At 39.8% G+C, this 21,342-nt stretch overlaps 2 protein-coding genes and 1 long non-coding RNA gene across 3 annotated transcripts in view; 2 read left to right on the forward strand and 1 right to left on the reverse strand.

Annotated features, from left to right (window-relative positions):
* LOC307168033 (snake venom 5'-nucleotidase-like) overlaps positions 1-458 on the reverse strand; it is a 475,297-nt gene extending 474,839 nt beyond the window's left edge. The window contains exon 1 of the mRNA XM_079887557.1: positions 52-458. Within this exon, the coding sequence (XP_079743683.1) occupies positions 52-378 (327 nt within the window). The 5' untranslated portion in view covers positions 379-458. The remainder of the gene's footprint in view (positions 1-51) is intronic.
* Positions 459-13,060: 12,602 nt separating this feature from the next.
* Positions 13,061-15,573, forward strand: LOC307168606 (uncharacterized protein; the record flags this gene model as incomplete). Its single annotated transcript, XM_079888735.1, has 4 exons — positions 13,061-13,145; positions 13,313-14,529; positions 14,629-15,466; positions 15,511-15,573. Exons 2-4 carry the CDS (start codon positions 13,544-13,546, stop codon positions 15,571-15,573), a joined length of 1,887 nt encoding a protein of 628 aa, XP_079744861.1. The 5' UTR covers positions 13,061-13,145; positions 13,313-13,543.
* A 6-nt stretch (positions 15,574-15,579) lies between these two features.
* Positions 15,580-16,084, forward strand: LOC307168076. Its single transcript, XR_013822887.1, has 3 exons — positions 15,580-15,658; positions 15,757-15,904; positions 16,008-16,084. It is a non-coding gene; the product is annotated as an uncharacterized lncRNA (long non-coding RNA).
* The last annotated feature ends 5,258 nt before the right edge of the window (positions 16,085-21,342 follow it).

The following is a 21,342-nucleotide window of genomic DNA, read 5'->3' on the forward strand; positions in this document are numbered from 1 at the left end:
TACCCAAAGTTTTCGTGAACCCGATTATTAATGTGGGCATAATATTCTTACCATCGCATCGTATCCGAGTTTATTCATGAAATGCGCCGCTTCTTCGCCTTTGTAAAAGTTAAACCAGACGGTCCCTTGAAACTGATCCCCCGCGTCCAGCAGCAGAACATTTTTCTCCTGGGCACGAACTTCCTTGATTTTCGTAAATCTCCGTGCAACTCCAGCGAAACAAGGCGCTTTACTGCATTTGCCCGAGTCTTTGTTGGTCTCCTCCACTCGTGCGTGGACATCATTAGTGTGGAGTAAAGTCAGCTCAAATTCTGTCCTGCAAATCTGACAGTGAATCCAAATGAAAAATAATGAACTGAGCCACTGCATCATCCTCATCTTCTCTGCCTTCGCTCAGTTCGCTGTACTGAGAGTCTCATCAGTGGCGTTCAGCGGGCTTCACTCTGGAGGCGGGGTTAGTGGTCAGCACCGAGGATGTTCTATTTCAGAGAAAATTACATGCAGGCCTATACATAGTTAGCATGAGTAACTTGTTTACCAGGGATCAAAGACGCGACATCTGGATTGGACAGGGCTAAATTGGACTGTTGTGATTTCTGTTTCTAGAATTTTTGGTGAATTGAAATTTTGCAGTAGCCTACACTTTACACGTCAAGAAATTATCTTAATATCCCAATGTTGATAATGAAACAACTTTTTTTTTTTTTTTTTTTTATGCTTTATTTAACAAACACAAAACAAAGTAACATAAGTTGCCCGACACACAACAGAGATAAACACAAAAGTGTACATAAAATAATAACAAGGCATTGTACTATTAAAAAAAGAAAAGAAAAAAAAAAAAAAAAAAAAAAGCACAGCAGGACCAGCAGAGAACAAGGAAAAAACAAAACAAAAGACAAATAGAACCTCTGGAGGCACTATATCATACCAAAACTCAGAATACCACAAATAGAGGCATTTATACTGTCCAAGTATGGAGTCCAAGTGCGAATAAAAGTATCAGTTGTAGAATGAATAAAACATGTTAGAAGTTCCAGAGGAATAGTCTCTCTAATGACTGAATGCCATCCCTTTATAGAGGGAGGTTTATCGCTGATCCACGACAATAGTAAATTCTTCCTGGCAGCAAAAGTTAACAGGCTAAAAAGACGTCTTTTATGCTTATTAAGCTTACATGGGAAACCCAGGAGAAGAGACAAAGGGTCAGGATCCAAGGCCAAACCTAAGATGTTATTCAATTGAGCTACGATTCTGGACCAGTAGGTCTGGATCACATGACAATCCCATACACAGTGAATATAATCTCCTATGACAGATTTACATTTGGGGCAGAGTGGTGAGTAAGCTGAATTATATTTGTGTCTTAGAAGAGGTGTAATATGTATTCTGTGGAGGATCCTAAGTTGAATGGCTCTTGCTTTATTGCAAACTGAAAGCCTATTGGCTAGAGACTAATCTCCCAATCATTCTCCGAGATATCCACCCCAAACTCTCTTTCCCAAGTTAATCTGAGGTGCGAGGTATTAACTGTACCATAAGAGCACAAGGCTTTGTAGAAGAAGGAGATCAACTTTTGTGTAGGAGGGTTTAAAAGTATCCTCTCAATTACAGAAAATGAATATTTGGAAGTAAGTGTAGTATTTCTGAATATATAATCTCTAATTTGCAAGAATCTAAAAAAATGTTGCCTAGGTAAATTATATTTTGAGGCTATGATGTCAAAGGGCAATAGTGATCCCTCCTCAAATAGGTCACCTATCCTACATATACCATTAGCCAGCCAAAGATTGAAACCAGGGTCCGTGGTACTTGGCAAAAACTCTGGTTTGTTCAGGATTGGCAAAAGAGGAGAGGTTGTGTCGATCCTATCTTCTAATCTTTGAATTACACGCCACGCCTTGAGAGTATTACGTACTAAAGGATTATCACACATAGCTCTCCTCAACTTAGAATTACGGACAAATAGTAAGTTTTGTAAAGGGCATTTGGACTGTGAAGATTCAAGATCAAGCCAAACTGATTTAGGGTCTTCGTTAAGCCACTCAACAATGAATCGAAGATGGCAAGCCAACTGATACAGTTTAAAATTTGGGAGATCCAAACCGCCCTTTGCGCCAGGGAGCTGAAGCTTTGATAATTTCAACCTGGGTTTTCTTTTGCTCCAGATAAATGAACTTAGCCACCCATTCAGCGCTTTTATAACCTTATTAGACAGTAAAGTAGGAATCATCTGCATTGGGTACAGTAAGCGAGGTAGGACATTCATCTTTATCATGGCAACTCGTCCCAGCCAGGACAGAGGGAGAGTCATCCACCTGGTCAAATCATCACGGATTTTTTCTAGCACTGGTGTAAAATTGGCTTTGTATAATTTCCTAAAAGTATGGGTTATATTAATACCTAAATAAGTAAAACCTTCCTCGGAATATTTAAAAGGAAAGGAGGAAGGTTGATTTATGGACTTTTTATTCCCTATAAATAGAGCGACTGATTTAGAATTTGTATCTTGTACCCGGAAAATTGCCCAAATTCCTGAATGAGGTCAATAACCGCTGGCACAGAGCTCTCTGGGTCCGAAAGAAAAAGTAACACATCGTCCGCATATAAGGAGATTTTGTGCCGCCTACCTCCCAGAGACACCCCTGACACAGCTGCATTATCTCTTATCCTCTGAGCAAAAGGCTCCATTGCTATTGCAAAGAGCAATGGAGAGAGGGGACAGCCCTGCCTAGTACCCCGGGACAAAGAAAAATGATCAGATATGTGACCATTGGTAATAACTGCAGAGAGGGGATCTTTATAAAGTATTCGCACCCACTTAATGAAATATTCCCCAAGGCCAAATTTTCCCAGTGTATAAAACAGATACGGCCACTCCACAGAATCAAAAGCTTTCTCCGCATCTAGGGACAAAATACAAGAGCTAGTACTAAGGTTATGGGAAAGCTCAATAATGTTTAAAAACCTCCTGACATTATGGGTGGAACTTCTGCCTTTAATAAACCCTGTCTGGTCTTCATGGATAATAGATGGCAGAACCTTTTCCAATCTTAGTGCTAAAATTTTAGATAACAATTTTAAATCTGAATTAAGCAAAGCGATCGGCCTATAGGAGCCACAATTTTCTGGGTCCTAACCTTTTTTTTAAAATAAGATAAATATTTGCCTCGCGAAGCGAGGGGGGTAGCCTGTCAGTCAAGAACGAATGATTGAGCATAGCTAAAAGAGGGTCTAGAACAGTGTTACTCATTGCGCGGCTCGCCAAGCTTTGATTTGTGGCTCGCTTGGCGGTAAATATAATACGTTGATATGATAATGCATTCACTAGAGATATTTCATAAAACCATTAATAACAAGTAGGGCTTTAACATAACCCTTTAAAAACTAAAAGTGTCAGCTCTATTACAAATAATTTCGATAGGATTGAAAGGGGTGGTTTATCGAGAGAACGTGAAAAAACTTGATCGACTGAAAACCGAAACTGAAAGGACGACGTATGACGCGCTGAACGAGCTGTTCTCCTGATGAATAAAGTGTCCCATAAATGAGTGTCGACTGTCATTCTATAATTCTCCTTTCACTCAGCATCTGTGAAGTGAAGCAGGACAACGGCTCACCAGTCCTTGTTTCAGATTATCATACAGACGACTTTGGGCATTTTTACTGCGTGATAAATACAAACAGCACGGCACAACGGTTCATATGTTCATATTCCGATTTGAATCTTTTGACTTATAAACACGCACATCAACCCGATCATGTATCACATCACGATGTTTAGCGTTCATGTAAACTACAATACATTCAGATTCATCAATCGGAATGAATTCAGTCCGACTGAAACAAAAGTTGTGCATGTAAATATCCAGTCTCTGCAGAGATGCCAGTTATATGGCGGTCTTTCCAGCTCTTAACGCATGTCGCTGCATGTGCTCTTGGTTGGTTAGATAGGCCTACAAGATGGGCTAATGTAGAAAAAAATAACTTAAGGTCATTCTGGGATGAATATTTTCTGGAAATCCCTTTTTTTGTTTTCTTTTTTTTTTCATTAAAGGAAATCATCTTGTCTCAGTTACAAATTTGACTGATAAATCATAAATAATGTTTTTTTTTTCACCCTTTTGTATTTATTGCATTGCATATTGTATTGTTCAGGGGTGACAGATTGATAGGCAGACATGGTATTTATGACTGGATGTAACTTTTTATACTTTGCGGTAAAATGGCTCTCCTACTGACTTTGTCCTATCAGTGCGGCTCGCATGAAAAATATAGTGAAGACCACTGGTCTAGAAGCACATACTCAAATTCTTTATAGAATTCGCATGCAAGGCCGTCAGGCCCAGGAGATTTGCCAGACTTCAAACTATGGAGTGCGATTATAGCTTCCTCTCTTGAAATAGGTGCATTGAGAAGTTCTCTCTGTTCTTCTGAAACGACAGGGAGGGTTAGGCAATCAAAGAATGAATCCATATAATCATGTTTTTGGGAAGAGTGATGAGACTGATAGAGAACAGAGTAGAACTGTTTAAAAGTATTGTTAATAATAAGAGAATCAAAATGACGCACTCCCATAGGGTCTACTATAGAAGTAATAAATTGTGAGTCAGAATTGGACTTTGTTAAATGAGCTAAATATTTACTATTTTTATTACCCCATTCGTATAGTTTTTGCTTTGAATATAATATATTTGAATGAGACTGATGAGTTAGTAATGAATTTAAAGAGGCTTGCACAGCACTTATTTTTTCTAACAAAACTGGGGAGGGGTCGTTCAAGTATCTGCTAGTGGCAGTATTTAGTTCTAACTCTAGGTGTTTCTGCTTCTCTGACTGTTTTCTTTTTTTGGTTGTAAAGTACGAAATAACAAGGCCTCTAATGTATGCTTTAGTCGTCTCCCAGAGAAGTGAGGGATTATTTGTGGATTCTGAGTTAATTGATACAAATATCTAAGAAACCCCTTTACACAAACAGCACCACTGTAGCGTGATCAGATATAACAATGTCTCCTATATTGCAGCGTGAAATTGCATGCATTATAGTCTTAGGAGCAAAAAAGTAGTCGATCCTAGAGTGACAGTTATGTGGGTGAGAAAAAAAAGTGAATTTCTTCTGATATGGGTTCAAAGTGCGCCAAACATCCAAGTATTCTAAATCATCACACAGTGCAGCAAGAGCTTTGGACTGTTTAGTGAAGAGAGAGTCCCTGGTGGGAAAACGGTCTAGTAATGAATTCAATAAACAATTAAAGTCTCCTCCGATAATACACAATCCAGATGCGCGTTCTTTAAATTCAAGGAAAGCTTTCGTAAGAAATTCTGAGGAGTAGTTTGGGGGGCAATATATGTTTAAGAGTGAAATTTCCTCTGTGTTGTTCAAAGTCCCCTTAATAATGATGTATCTACCATGTTTGTCCTTAAAACTGTCTGTGACCCTAAAAGGTATACTTTTACTAATCAAAATGGCTACACCTCTACTGCTTTTCGTAAAGGATGAAAAGTGAATCTGACCAACCCATTTGTTATGTGTTAGATTCAAATGTTCTCCATCACTCAAATGGGTTTCTTGTAATAAGGCTACATCTATATTCTCCTTATGGAGTCGCGTGAGGACTTTACGAATTTTTATTCGCCCATGTAAGCCTCTTACGTTCCATGTACAAAGTCTTAAGTTACCGGCCATTACTTAAAGTTAAAGAATAGATCAGGTGGTGCTCTCCCCATTTCAAAAATCTTCCTAATCATTACCCTGTCATTAGGTCCAGCAAACAGGTACACGTGTGTCGAGGCATTACAGTAAACAATAACACATATTAAAACACGCCAAACTGGCAACATGAAAAGAAAGAAAAAAAAAAAGAAAAGAAAAAAATAGCACAACTACGAAATAAAAAATAGAAAAAAAGGGGCCGGATCCCCACATCGAGGGGAAAGCTCTTCATCCCAAAAACAGTCAGTCTCTCGTTGACTCTCCAATAGCCACGATACGTAAAAGTAACACACACCCAAAATGTAAACGAAAGTTGTTGAGACAGCCCCCGTCACTCAAAAAAAGAGAGAAATAGAAAATAAAGTATGCAAACTAGAACTCACATCGTTGCACATTACAACGCATGAAGCCAGACCAGTCCGCCTGTCAGAAAACCCGATAAAGATCAGCAGGTGCTGGAGTTTGAATCGCTCTTGTCCAGGTACTGCGAGACTGCGGACGCCGTTTCGAAGACTTTAAGGGTACTTCCAATATTGACTCGTAGCTTGGCTGGATATAGCTTCGCGTAGCGAGCACCCATGTCTCGAAGTCGCTGCTTGACCGCGTTGAATTCCTTCCGTATTCCGTATTACTGAAGCCGAAAAATCCTGGTAGAATGATATTTTGCTGTCCTCATACCGCAAATCGATCGTTTCCTGCTGGCATCGAGAACCCTCTGCTTGTCACCATAGTTGTGGAACCTGACAATCAGTGGCCGTGGCCTATCCTTAGCACCCGGTTTTGGGGCCAGCGTACGATGTGCCCTTTCAATCTTAATGCGACCACTCTTAGTATGCAGGCCAAGAAATTCGGAGAACCACGATTCAAGAAAAGTAACTGCATTGGCACCCTCTACCTAGCCCGTCCTTCGGATGAGACGTTAAACCGAGGTCCTGACTCTCTGTGGTCATTAAAAATCCCAGGATGTCCTTCGAAAAAGAGTAGGGGTGTAACCCCGGCATCCTGGCCAAATTTGCCCCTTGGCCCCTGTCCATCATGGCCTCCTAATCATCCCCATATGCTGATTGGCTTCATCACTGTCTCCTCTCCACCAGTAAGCTAGTGGATGCTGCACATTGGTGGTGGTTGAGGAGATTCCCCCATCTATGTAAAGCGCTTTGAGGTCTCAGAAAAAGCGCTATATAAATGTAACGAATTACCTCTTCACGAAGGCCCAGAATGCGGATATTTTTGCGCCGGCCTCTATTTTCCAAGTCATCGATATGCTCGGTAAGCGTGACAACTTGTTTTTCAAGAGTGCAAGCGCGGGATTGCGCATCCTCCGAGGATGCCTCCACCGCCATGATTCTCCGCTCCGCCTCATCCAATCGACCGTTAACACTTTCCAGCTGCTGGGTATGATTATGCACCATTTCTGCCAGCGGGCCGAGTTTTTCATCTATTGCATTAGAAATCTTCTCGGTCATAATTTGAAGTGCTTTTGCAAGCGCCGGGCTAAGTTCAGCCTCGCTGCCAGCATCTGCCTGACTCTGTTAAGGCTCATCGGCCGATCCCTCAGCGGCCGAATCTTTTTTCGCCGTTTTCTTAGCAGGTCTTGGCATTTTCGGCAAAGATTGCGGCCAGAAAGTCTCTAGCGACATACTACACAAAATTTATGGTCGAAAATCAGAGCTTGCGTACTTCATTTAGCGAGTGTGAAAAGAAAACGAGTAAGCGTGACAGGAGCAACCTAAAACTGCTGCTACTTCTTGCGCCCCCTTCGATAATGAAACAACTTATGTAGACCTAGAACTTTTTTTTATGTCCCTTAGAGAACGGAAATACATATCCATATTTATGATCAATACATTAAATGGTGTAAATGTACTGAAAAATATATGAAATAATATATTAATATTATTAATATATATATTGTGTTAATATAGCCTATTGTTAATATATAATATTTACAAGATATTGAATAATACATAAGGAATTGCCACTTTTCATTTATTGAAATATGTGACAAATGTACACTGTAAAATGTAATTAGTTGAGTGTAATATCGGGAAAATTATTGCCTTAAAATTGTCAATGATGTTTAACTCAAAGTTGAAAGCTGCTACTGTCACGGTTTCAGTTTGTTTTTTAATCTGTGGGGCTGTTTACACAACACCGTTTTCAACTGAAAACGCAAACTTTTGGAAACGGTTTTAAAGTGCAAGTTTTTGAAAACGGTCTCAGTGTAAACAACAAAAACGTAAAACTCTGAAGATAATAACATCATGCACAGGCGTGTTGTTACATGTTTAGTCTGTAGTGTTTCATCGCCATCTAATGGCCTGGCAGCAGAATACAGCGTTTTTAGTCGTTTTCGGGGATCGTTTTGACAATAGCCCACGAGCAACATTTTGACATCCCAGATCCGGCCCACATCTGGCACACGTGGAAAGATGATCTGGGCTGCGTTCTCCGATAACGTTGTCTCTTAGCGCGCTATGAAGACTCAAAAGGTACACCTTAACTACAGGTATACCTTTCCTACGTGTGTTCTCCGAACTATACCTTAGGATGTTGCTTAAGGTAAACCTTCTTAAGTTCGACCTTAGAAGGCGCTGTCCATGGTGGAGGCGCTGAATAGGTTGATATCGATGCCTCTGATCGATTGTGCGCTCTTTCCTTCACAGCGGTATAGGTAAAGTATTGAGAAAACAATGTTCTTTATAAAGAAGCGTTTTAGAAATAGTACAAACTGCATTTATCGGGGCTCATTGAAATATGTACATGCAGAAATAAATATGAGTATATGTTTATAATTTAGCAAGTGTGCAATCCCAAACCCTCACGGCCATAAGTGTGTTAATGTTCTCCACAACGTATGCTGATTATCCACCAGCCATGTAGTTGACATACACTAACTGGCTCCGCGGACGGCGCCGTCTTTGATTTAAAACAAGTACTCGCTGTCTCGCTGCCATAGCTATAAAGTTTGTGTAAACTCATCTTTCTTTATATAGACTCCTAAGCCTTTTCTGTCAAATGGTTCGCCAGCTGATGTGCCTTAGGATAGTAATTAAAAAAGCTAACAACCATTAGTGTATGGAAACTTTATTAATGAAAACACTTCCATACACTGGGTGTAGGCTTAAGTATTTTATGTGTAAAATTTTAAAGTAAAGTAAAAATGTAATTTTAATACTAAATCAGATTTTATATTAAATGTTCATATAAAATTGTCTATGTGTAATTAAACTGCGATGTAAAAAAAGCTTTTTGCGTAGTGGTGGCCACTAGCGGTATGAACCGTCAGCAGCAATAAGGTATAGCTAAGAGCGCTCCAGACCAACCTTACGAACGTATGACTTACAGAAGGTATACTTAACTAAGAAGGTTTCGGAAACCACGTATTAACGATAAGGTACTTCTTAAGGTACAACTTAAGAACGACGTAGCGTTAAGGTAGTTTCGGAGAACGCAGCCCTGGCCAGCATGCAGCGTGGAATGACGGCCCTTGAGTGGCTCGCTCCTGTTTGCCAGATCTGGGCCACAAGCCGGCCATAGCAATGCCACATGTCAGCCAAGAGCAAAGAAATAAACCAGAACTGGACCTTATCTGAGCCACAAAATCTGTGTATATTAAATATGGAGTCATCTCAGCTTTAATAAGCCTGTTAACAAGCAGAATCACTGAAGGAAAGAAGAGAACAGAAAAAGAGACGAGCAGAAACACAAGAACTACAACTGACTTCAGACACAGCCTTAGATGAAATCAACTGAAGAGAAAAGAAGACATTAAATCTGTGAAGATCTCAGTAGAGGAGGATTAAACAACTCCACAAACTTATTACTAACCAGACTGACTTTATTTCTGTCAGACGTCTACAGAAGTTTTTATTGAGAATTAACAGGGGTTTAACTCTAATGCGTTTCATTTGAAGTCACCATAACAGTGATTAGTGTTTCCATTAGTTGGGCTCTTAACTCTTATTATATCTTTTAGGGCTGTGCAATTAATTGAATTTCGATTTCGATTTCAGCTCCCAACGATCACCAAAATAGTACAATCGAGTAAAAACGATTATTTTGCCATGTTCTGGTTTGAAAGAACGCTCTAATTGTGTCTTGTGTTCTGAATGACACGCGCACATCCGCCCCTCCCAATGCCATAAACTCTCTCAGCTTGAATGTTTAAACTGATAAGACTTAAAAAGAAGTGAAAATGATCAACTTTAGTTACGATGCAATGCTGGCCCGATTGTGCAAGTGACAATTCCATCATGTCCCGACTCCTAAACGCGAGAGTGTAGTTTCGACGCTTGCCTTGTCCAACCCATTTTGAGAGACAGAGAGAAGACGCAGCGCCGCTGAACACTCACGCGGTTTGTGAAATTGCGTCTTGGAGAAAGTTTTAAAATGATTTTGATTTTATAATTAATTATTAATTTAGGCTACTCATACAATCTACCGGTACATGCTAAAGTGAATCAATGTTTGTGGGGGAATTTCCCGAATTATAAGTGGTAGACCTGCGGAAATTAATACTCATTGAAGTATTATCTGTTATATTATTTATTTGAATAGTTCAAAAAGTACAATCAATGTTCAAATTTCGATTTTTTAAATAATTTTTGAAAGGTGTCTTTGGTAACACTTTACAATAAGGTTCATTAATTAGCATTAGTTAACTACCTTAGTTAACATTAACTAATAATGAACAATACTTATACAGCATTTATTAATCGTAGTTAATATTAATTTCACTATTTACTAATATGTTATTAAAATGAAAGGTTGTATTTGTTAACATTAGTTAATGCACTGTGAACTAACATGAACAATGAACAGCTGTATTTTTATTAACTAACATTAACAAAGATTAATAAATACAGTAACAAATGTATTTCTCATTGTTAGTTCTTGTTAGTTAATACATTAACTAATGTTAACTAATTAACATTATTGTAAAGTGTTACCGTGTCTTTTTAATAAATGCAACACGTTCCCAAAGTCATGTGAAATAATCGTGTTACATAATCGTGATTTCAATACTGACCAAAATAATCATGATTATGATTTTTTTCCATAATCGAGCAGCCCTAATATCTTTTGTCTCTTTTGTCTGTACATGGAAAAACCTCTCTGTTTTAAGCATATCGTTGTCGTGTAAACGTACAATGTTTCTCAATTTTGTTCATGTTTGAGTTTCTTTGTTCTTCTAATCTGTTAATTAGTTCTATCTTCCTCGTCCCCCAACTGCTTGTTTCTATGGTTACCTAGTGATTGAGTTAGTTCTGTTCAGGTGTGTCTCATTAGTTCCTCTTGTTTGGTGTGTATTTAAGCCCTGGGTTTCGTTCAGTTCTTTATTTGTCCTCATCATATGTTGGTTGTTTTGTTTCTGTTCCAGAGATTCCCCAGTGTTTTGAGTTTGTTTAATAATGTAGCGGGTGACATCAAGGGTAGTGATGGCAAAATGAGGCTTCCTGAACCACTGAGACCTCGCAGCCCATTGCTTCAGCCAAAGGTTCATTACTCGAAGCTTCATTCAGCATTGCTCACTAGTGACACCTAGCTACTGTGCAAAGAAATAGCAGACAAATTAATTCATTCTGAACCAGTGTCGCCCCCCCCCCCCCCTCCCTCCCACCCTCCCACCCTCCCACCCTCCCAATGTATATTTTCTAAAAATACTTTTATAAATAAAAATATTTATTTGTAATATAAATATACAAATAAATATTTATATTTATTTGTATATTTATATTTAAATTTATATTTTATAAAAATATTTGTTTATTTATTTTGTACTCACTGTTGATGTCTGTAACCTTTCATTTGCAATAATAAAAAGACATGATCAGACATTTGTCCATTACTGTGTATAATATAAAATATGTATCTTTCTCTGTCTGAATTTACTTGTGCCGAGTCACACACATAGTTAATTAATTATTCATAAATTGTTTGGATAGTGACAGTATGAACAACAAAAGTGACACTGTGTTGAGTGCAGTGCTTATGTTAGAGGGAGTGTAATAAAGTACATTTATTCATTTAGCAGATTATAGATAACAGATTAAAGTAAACTGCATCAGAATAGTCCGGAAGGAAGGATTACAATAGATGTTTAATTGAGAAACAGAATTATTTCAAGTGTGTTGGGGTTTAGATGATTCCTCTTCTTGGACAAAATCTCTCTAGCCTTGGAAAAGATCCTTTCACAAGGAACAGAGGATGCAGGGGAACGTAAAAATGCCAGCTGGTATAAATGAGGATACTGATGCTTCTGTTGAGCCCAGACAGCGGAGGATTCCCTCTTTCTTGCTGCTCCATTACCAGGAAAAAGGAAGAGTCACAAAAAGCAAACAAATCCAAAAGGGCAATCCAAATCAAAAAGCAGTCCAGTCCAGATCCAAAAATCCAGAGCAATCCAAATAATCTTATCTAATTAATATAACAAGACTATAATATAGCTAGGCCTACTATAATAATAATCAGCCCGTTCTCATCCCAAGGCGTCATACTGACGCTGTTGACATTTCGTCTGCATCAAACGCACATGGCACCCTTTATCGTCAATATGAGACGCAGATAGAAATGAGCCAGAAGGCGCCTCCTAGCGGTCTAACCCTAAACCTACCCCAGAACTAAACCTACCCATATCCTGTGCGTGTCATATTGACGCTAAAGGGTGCCATGTGCGTTCGATGTAGACGAAATGTCACAAGGGTCAGTATGTGACGTCCAAGGATGAGAATGCGTTGTAATAATATACTACAACTATTCTAACCTGATAATGTAATAATATACAGCCCTCACATAATGACACAATAACGACACTGACACTGACAATGATAGTTTTCTAACTCTCTGACTCTCTGACACTACTACAACTGCTTCTACTACTCCTGACAACACCCACAAGGTGGCGCGAGTTTCGAACCGCATTTTATCCGGAAGCGACACTCAGACCGAACCGATGACGTATCCACACAAACCGAGGCCTCGTTTGTCATTAGTCACGTGATTTTCACGTTAACAACACAAGCCTCGAATCGCGGCTTCATCTGGCACGCCCATTTTTTCTCGACACAAGCTCCGACGCCTCGCTTCAAATGTCACATCACTAATCAGTGGTAGGAATGAGAATAGTTGGTGCGTTTGTTTCTGGCCGGCGGAAATAGATCGACACTCGTGGTGTTCGTATGCGAGAGGTTCGCATGTGGATTTGTTTGGATCTTTGAGACAGGTATGAGTTGAATTGAATTATTAAATTGTTTTAATATGGGATGATTGTTTTAATATGAATATGCCGCAATGCATGCTGGGTGCCACCATAGTACAAAACTCATCCATGACTCTTGATCTGTACCACCTCCTGCAGCACAATCAGCACCTGCCCCAATGCCGTCTGCACTGACTGCAACCCCTGTTCCCAACTACTGGAACAAAAAAAGTAAAGACAGTTAAACACACATGCATTCAATGTGTTATACATGCAGATACACACACACACACACACATATATATATATATATATATATATATATATATATATATATATATATATATATATATATATATATATATATATATATATCCTTTGCTTTGTGTTCCATGCAGTTCTGCCACAGCCTTCACCAACATCACATGCCGTCTCTAGTTCTCCCAGTCCACCAGCTCCTGTGAGTAGGCCTTCTTCACGGGGTGAAGGCTCTGTACCACCTCCTGCAGCACAATCACCACCTACAGGTCCTGCATCAATGGCGTCTGCACAGACAGAAGCACCTAGCTACATGCAGGATATTAGCCACTGGAACTGCTCTCTACACCAAAGAATTTGGATGAAAACAGATGGAGTCCATGGGGCTCTGGCCAGGATCACACCCAGTGAGACACCTCATGAACATGGTCTCCTTGTGGCGCTATCCACCTCAGCCTGAACTTATAGAGACCAGCATGGGCCTTCCGTCACCAAAATACTTCCAGCTCCATCCCTTTTTCATCTGGAAACCTGAGCACAGTATAAGTGAAAGGCTTAGAAACAACTACATCCTGCCCTGTCTCTACAGCTGTCCAAATCCTCATGTTGTGTCCTCTGGTGTGGGAAGACCCCGAGTCATCCTTGGCACTACTGGGCAATATTACATCCTTGCTTCACGTCTGTGCTGTAAGGCATGTAAAAAATACTGGTTCGCTGATAAACCTCAGTGGGTGGACATGCTACCACAGCGATTCAGGAACATCTCGCCAGCCTTCCTCACCCATAAGAAGGCAATCTGCAAAACAGTGATGGATGAGCTGAGGCGGTCTGGTAAATCCCCCAATGACATGGCCAACCAGCTGTCTGAGGTGCTTCACCTTAAGTTTGAAAGAGCCCACCTGGCTTACCTTCTCATTGTGCAGAACGTCAGGGATGCTGAAGCAGGGCTGTATGGCCAGAAAACCATCACAGGGGCATTGAGGAAGGATGACACACCTGCACCGTTTGGGGGTTACGAAGACACTGATGGGTGGCATGGGGTGTCTGTGTCTGCACATTATCTGGTGGAGTGCCTGCTTCAGGAATATCAGCGGCAAGAGACAGCTCTCACTCAGCTCCTTCAAGGCACTTTTGGACAGGTGTTCAGGTCAGATCACACACGCAAAGTTGCTAGAAAAGTGACCCTCTCATCTGGCACAATGTCATCCTATGCTGTGATGAACGAGAACTGGATGATCCTGTCCTGGGTGATGCTGCAGTCTGAGAGTGAGCAGTCCTTAACATCAATGTACTGTGGGATGGCCAATCGCTACAGTGCTGCTGGCGTACCCAAGGCCAAGTACCAGTGGGTGGACAAGTAAGAATAATTACATCTCATCACACATCACATCAAGTAGTGTAAGCAAAGGTAATGAATACATCAACATTTAATTTTATTTCTCTTTTATGTACTTAGGGACTGCTGTGCCACTTTCAGAGTGATGGACCCAGGACCGTATGAGCACCAGCAGTGGGAAGCTTGGAGGACCACTGACGCTACTGTGGCAGAGGTTACATCAGGAAACCTCAAGAATTTACATGCCGCTTGCCAGAAGTACAATGAGGACATGGTGGTCAAACTTGACTTATTTCACTGTATGCGGCGATTCACCAGGGAATGTGTTTCGGAGCACCATCCTCTGTACAGTTCCTTCTGCCAGTTCCTCTCTTCTGCCTTCTCTGTAGTAGATCAGAGTGACCTGGAGAAACTGAAGAACGCTTACAAGTTCTGTGGAATTGAGCCTGCTAATCCCACCAAGCAGCACATCAGAGAGCACTGCAGGACAAAAGTGCCACATCCTCAAGAGCTGGTTCAAAGAGTGGAAGAAGTACTTCACCATTTCCATCTTGCAAAGGATCCCAACAACATCTTCCTTTTTAAACCCTCAATGTTAAAATTGTGGTGGATTCAGCGTATCCATATCCTTAGAGGCTGTCTGAGTGACCCTGAGGTGGAGGAAGGAATCCTCTACAGACATGGTGGAACCCTACAACTGAATCATGTCAAGGGTGAAGGAGCCGCTGTGCTCATCTGGATCCCTGTCAGAGGCACTTCACAGCAGGAGGGATTTCATTTCCACCAGGCTCACTGGGTAACGGGCAATCGCGTCTCTCCTGAGCTGTTCCAGGCGCAGGGTATGACTGGTGTGGCACGCTGGAATTATCAGCGGCTGGTGGACCTAAAGCAGCCTGGGCTTGTCTTACCTGGAGTGTTTGACCCTGTTTTGATTGAGTTAAACAAGGCATCTATAAAAGTGACAGGGCAAAACAAATATCCAGCCTTGCCCATCTCCAGCAGGGACACAGGAGAGAGGTTTGGCCTACAGTATGTGGAGCCAGGCTGTCGACCTGTGCCTCTTGACTTTGACAAACACAAAAGCAGGAAGACAGACCTAGAGATGCAAGAAGAGTCTTCATCTGGCATTGAGTTTTCATTTCCATCTCAGGTAAGCCTTTAAACTTCTTTGATAACAGACTTTTGATTTAAAAAAAAAAACTTTATAATTCTTGCTCGCATAATTACACTCATTTTGCTCAATTTCAGAAATGCTTAGAGGATTCATCTTCTGCTGAGACCCTTCTTGCTGCTGATCCAGAGGCCACCACACAGACTGTGATTTTTCACAGTTTTTCTACCCCGAGTGCTGCGACAGTGAAGGAACACACATCTGAGGAGTTTCTTTTAGATGCAGGTAATTATATTATTCATACATCAATGTGTGTTTAATCTGTCTGCCTAATCTATGCACACAAAACAGAAATACTTCATTTAATAATTTTGTGAATCTCTTTTAGAACTGCCAAGCGCACCACCACTGCCCATAGCTGCTTCTCCCTGTGCTGCTCGGACTGGACCCATTAAGACAGGGGGTCGGGTCTTTGTGTTGGACCATAACAGATGGACAGCTCCAATGAGAAATGCCATTGATGGTTTGCTGGCCAAGCACCACGGGAGCAAGGACCTGCTTACAAAGGTGGATACTGAATATGCTGCTATGGTACAGAGTGCCTGCACTGACCCCATCAACCTTCTGCACTCTACCACAAAGCAGCACATAAGCAGGTACATAAAACACCTTGCTAAAAAAAAGAACACTAATGCTTCACTTAACACCAGCCCAGAAAAGCTCCTGGAGACACAGCAGTTATGGCAGCGTCTTCACTCAGGCAGTGAAACCATCAGTGTCCCAGTGACAGTACTGCCACCTGCCCCAGTCAATCCACCCGCAAAGAGTGTTCCTGAGGCTGTCTCTCTGGACCAGGCAGCGCTTGAGAAGATGGTGAAGGACATCATAGAGAAGCAGCAGGCAGTTCAGCAGCAACAACAACAGCATATGCTGCAAAAAAAGCACACTAGATCCTGTTTAGCCTGTGGTCAGCCTAAGTCTCGATACATGGGTGATGGCATCTCAATACACTTCTTTTATCAAGGTGGTGATGTTAAATACTTCTACTGCTCCAAGAAAGTATTTGACACATATTCAGCAGAGGGCCTGACCAACCCCAGTGTGCCTTTTGAAGACTTTGCAGAGACTCCTTTTTTTCAGCGGGAACTGGAGGCCTCTAAGCAGAGAGCGGCAGACACGAAGAGGGTGATTGAGGAGAGGAGCAAGAGGAAGTCAGTAGTGGAGCATCCTACTGGTCGTCTGTGCAGATTCTGCGACCTGCCACTGAAACAAGGACCCAACAGTCCTCATATTCACACTGGTTTTCCTGGAGTGGCAGGCAAATACATTTACTGTCCTGCTAAAGTGTTTTCCCTTTATCAGGCTCAGGGAATGAGTGCAGAAATGTCATGGAGAGACTTTCAGCAGTCTCCATTCTATGAGGCTGAGAAGCAGAGGTGGATTGAGGAAAAGAAAAAATGACTTCACTGGCAAATGACATGCCCAGACCTCAAATACTTATATCACAAAGACAAAGACATTCCTTGCACAATGTTATGCTTATATGTAAACATATTACTGCACTTTTAATATATATTTTTTAAATATTTCATTTATTTCCATTTGTTCATTAAAAGACCAAAAGTATTGTATTGCATTGTATTTGTGTTTTTTTAAGTTAATTTATTGACTTCCATTGTTATTTTATCTTGTTAATGTTAATTACTGTTACTATTAAACTCTGTACATAATTATTTAATTTAAAATATATTTTTCTTGTTTTTTCCTGTTCTCACCAACTTTAGATTTTATTATTATTGTTGTTTAATCTATCATTTTCAATTGTTCAATTTATTTCCATTTGTTGACTAAAATATCAAAAGTTTTGTCCTTGTTTGCATTGTATTTTAGTGTATTTTTAAAGTTAATTTTGACTTGCATTATTTTATCTTGCTCAGATGTGTATACACTAAATAATAATAACATTGAACTCTGTACATAATTATTTAATTTAAAATATATATTGTTTTTTCCTGTGTTCTCCACAATTGTAGAATTTATTATTAATGTTGTCGTTGTTTAATCTATAAGTATTTAATACATTACCTTTTTCAGTTTTATATAATATGTATATATCTGTACTATAAATAAAACGAAACTCTCTATTTGGTGTTTATTGGTTATATTTCATATATATTGGATTTATGTACATAGTTATACAAATATAATGTGAATATCTCAAATAAAGGTCTAAAACATTATCAAAATGTTCTTTTCAATTATTCACATTCAAATGTTTTCTATATTAGAAAAAAAAAAAAAAAAAATTTAAAATTAGCAATTTGATAAATATTAGAACCTTATTGTGTAAGAAACATAGGGGGAACAGAATCTGACGACAAATAGTTCAGCTGTCGAAATCCGTTCCCCCACCCCAATGATGAGAGATGTTGATGTATCGGCTTAAAATATGCTTATTCTATTCTGTGTGGATGGAGCCTAACTTGCAACAGTTTAAATAATATTTTTTTTTGCCTTTTATTATGATAGGAAAGTATAGTATCAAGAAAGTTCGACGACCCGGGACTTGAACTCGGGTCGCCCAAAGCTAAAAAAAAATTATCAAGGAACTGACCACTAGGCTATTGAAGATAGTAAAGTAAAGCCATTTGATGATTATTAGAACCTTATTTTGTAAGAAATATAGGGGGAACAGAATCCGACGGCAAATAGTTCAGCTGTCGAAATCCGTTCCCCCACCCCAATGATGAGAGATGTTGATGTATCGGCTTAAAATATGCTTATTCTATTCTGTGTGTGGATGGAGCTTAAACAGCATCAATTTGATAAATATTAGATCCTCAGTTTGTCAGAAATATGGGGGGAACAGAATCCGACGGCAAAAAACAGCTGTCGGAATCCGTTCCCCCACTCCTATTATGAGAGGTGTTGATGTAATGACTTAAAAAACGCTGATTGTATTTTGTTTGTGGATGGAGCTTAACTTGCATCAGTTTAAAGGATATTTTTTTTGCCTTTTATTATGATAGGAAAGTATAGTATCCAGAATGTTCGACGGCCCGGGACTTGAACTCGGGTCGCCCAAATCAAAAAAAAAAAAAAAAATGGTCAGGGAACTGACCACTAGGCTATTGAGGATAGCAATCTAGAGCAATTTGATAAATATTAGAGCCTTACTGTGTAAGAAACATAGGGGGAACAGAATCCGACGGCAAATAGTTCAGCTGTCGAAATCCGTTCCCCCACCCCAATGATGAGAGATGTTGATGTATCGGCTTAAAATATGCTTATTCTATTCTGTGTGTGGATGGAGCTTAACTTGCATCAGTTTAAATAATATATTTTTTTGCCTTGTATTATGATAGGAAAGTATAGTATCAAGAAAGTTCGACGACCCGGGACTTGAACTCGGGTTGCCCAAAGCTAAAAAAAAAATTATGAGGGAACTGACCACTAGGCTATTGAGGACAGCTATTTAAAGCAATTTGATAAATATTAGGGCCTTACTGTGTAAGAAACATAGGGGAACAGAATCCGACGGCAAATAGTTCAGCTGTCGAAATCCGTTCCCTCACCCCAATGATGAGAGATGTTGATGTATCGGCTTAAAATATGCTTATTCTATTCTGTGTGTGGATGGAGCTTAAACAACATCAATTTGATAAATATTAGAACCTCAGTGTGTCAGAAATATGGGGGGAACACAATCCGACGCCAAAAAAACAGCTGTCGGAATCTGTTCCCCCACTCCCATTATGAGAGGTGTTGATGTAATGACTTAAAAAATGCTTTTTCTATTTTGTGTGTGGATGGAACTTAACTTGCATCAGTTTAAAGAATATATATTTTTTGCCTTTTATTATGATAGGAAAGTATAGTATCTAGAAAGTTCGACGACCCGGGACTTGAACTCGGGTCGCCCAAATCAAAAAAAAATAAAAAATGGTCAAGGAACTGACCACTAGGCTATTGAGGACAGCAGTTTAAAGCAATTTGATAAATATTAGAACCTTATTGTGTAAGAAACATAGGGGGAACAGAATCCGACGGCAAATAGTTCAGCTGTCGAATTCCGTTCCCCCACCCTAACGATGAGAGATGTTGATGTATCAGCTTAAAATATGCTTATTCTATTCTGTGTGTGGATGGAGCTTAACTTGCATAAGTTTAAATAATATATTTTTTTGCTTTTTATTATGATAGGAAAGTATAGTAGGCTATCAAGAAAGTTCGACGACCCGGGACTTGAACTCGGGTCGCCCAAAGCTAAAAATTTTTTATCAAGGAACTGACCACTAGACTATTGAGGGTAGTCATTTAAGCCATTTGATGAATATTAGAACCTTATTGTGTAAGAAACATAGGGGGAACAGAATCCGACGGCAAATAGTTCAGCTGTCGAAATCCGTTCCCCCACCCCAATGATGAGAGATGTTGATGTATCGGCTTAAAATATGCTTATTCTATTCTGTGTGTGGATGGAGCTTAAACAACATCAATTTGATAAATATTAGAACCTCAGTGTGTAAGAAACATAGGGGGAACAGAATCTGACGGCAAATAGTTCAGCTGTCGAAATCCGTTCCCCCACCCAATGATGAGAGATGTTGATGTATCGGCTTAAAATATGCTTATTCTATTCTGTGTGGATGGAGCTTAACTTCCAACAGTTTAAATAATACATTTTTTTGCCTTTTATTATGATAGGAAAGTATAGTATCAAGAAAGTTCGACGACCCGGGACTTGAACTCTGGTCACCCAAAGCTAAAAAAAAAATTATCAAGGAACTGACCACTAGACTATTGAGGATAGTAAAGTAAAACCATTTGATGATTATTAGAACCTTATTGTGTAAGAAACATAGGGGGAACAGAATCCGATGGCAAATAGTTCAGCTGTCGAAATCCGTTCCCCCACCCCAATGATGAGAGATGTTGATGTATCGGCTTAAAATATGCTTATTCTATTCTGTGTGTGGATGGAACTTAACTTGCATCAGTTTAAAGAATATATTTTTTTGCCTTTTATTATGATAGGAAAGTATAGTATCAAGAAAGTCCGACGACCCGGGACTTGAACTCGGGTTGCCCAAAGCTAAAAAAACATATTGTCAGGGAACTGACCACTAGGCTATTGAGGGTAGCATTTTAAAGCAATTTGATAAATATTAGAGCCTTACTGTTTAAGAAACATAGGGGGAACAGAATCCGACGGCAAATAGTTCAGCTGTCGAAATACGTTCCCCCACCCCAATGATGAGAGATGTTGATGTATCGGCTTAAAATATGCTTATTCTATTCTGTGTGTGTATGGAGCTTAAACAGCATCAATTTGATAAATATTAGATCCTCAGTTTGTCAGAAATATGGGGGGAACAGAATCCGACGGCAAAAAACAGCTGTCGGAATCCGTTCCCCCACTCCCATTATGAGAGGTGTTGATGTAATGACTTAAAAAACGCTGATTGTATTTTGTTTGTGGATGGAGCTTAACTTGCATCAGTTTAAAGGATATATTTTTTTGCCTTTTATTATGATAGGAAAGTATAGTATCTAGAAAGTTCGACGAACCGGGACTTGAACTTGGGTCGCCCAAAGCAAAAAAAAAATATTGTCAGGGAACTGACCACTAGGCTATTGAGGGTAGGAAGTTAAAGCAATTTGATAAATATTAGAGCCTTACTGTGTAAGAAACATAGGGGGAACAGAATCCGACGGCAAAT

Source organism: Squalius cephalus (genome assembly GCF_949319135.1).
Source record: "Squalius cephalus genome assembly, chromosome: 12".
Classification (NCBI taxonomy): domain Eukaryota; kingdom Metazoa; phylum Chordata; class Actinopteri; order Cypriniformes; family Leuciscidae; genus Squalius; species Squalius cephalus.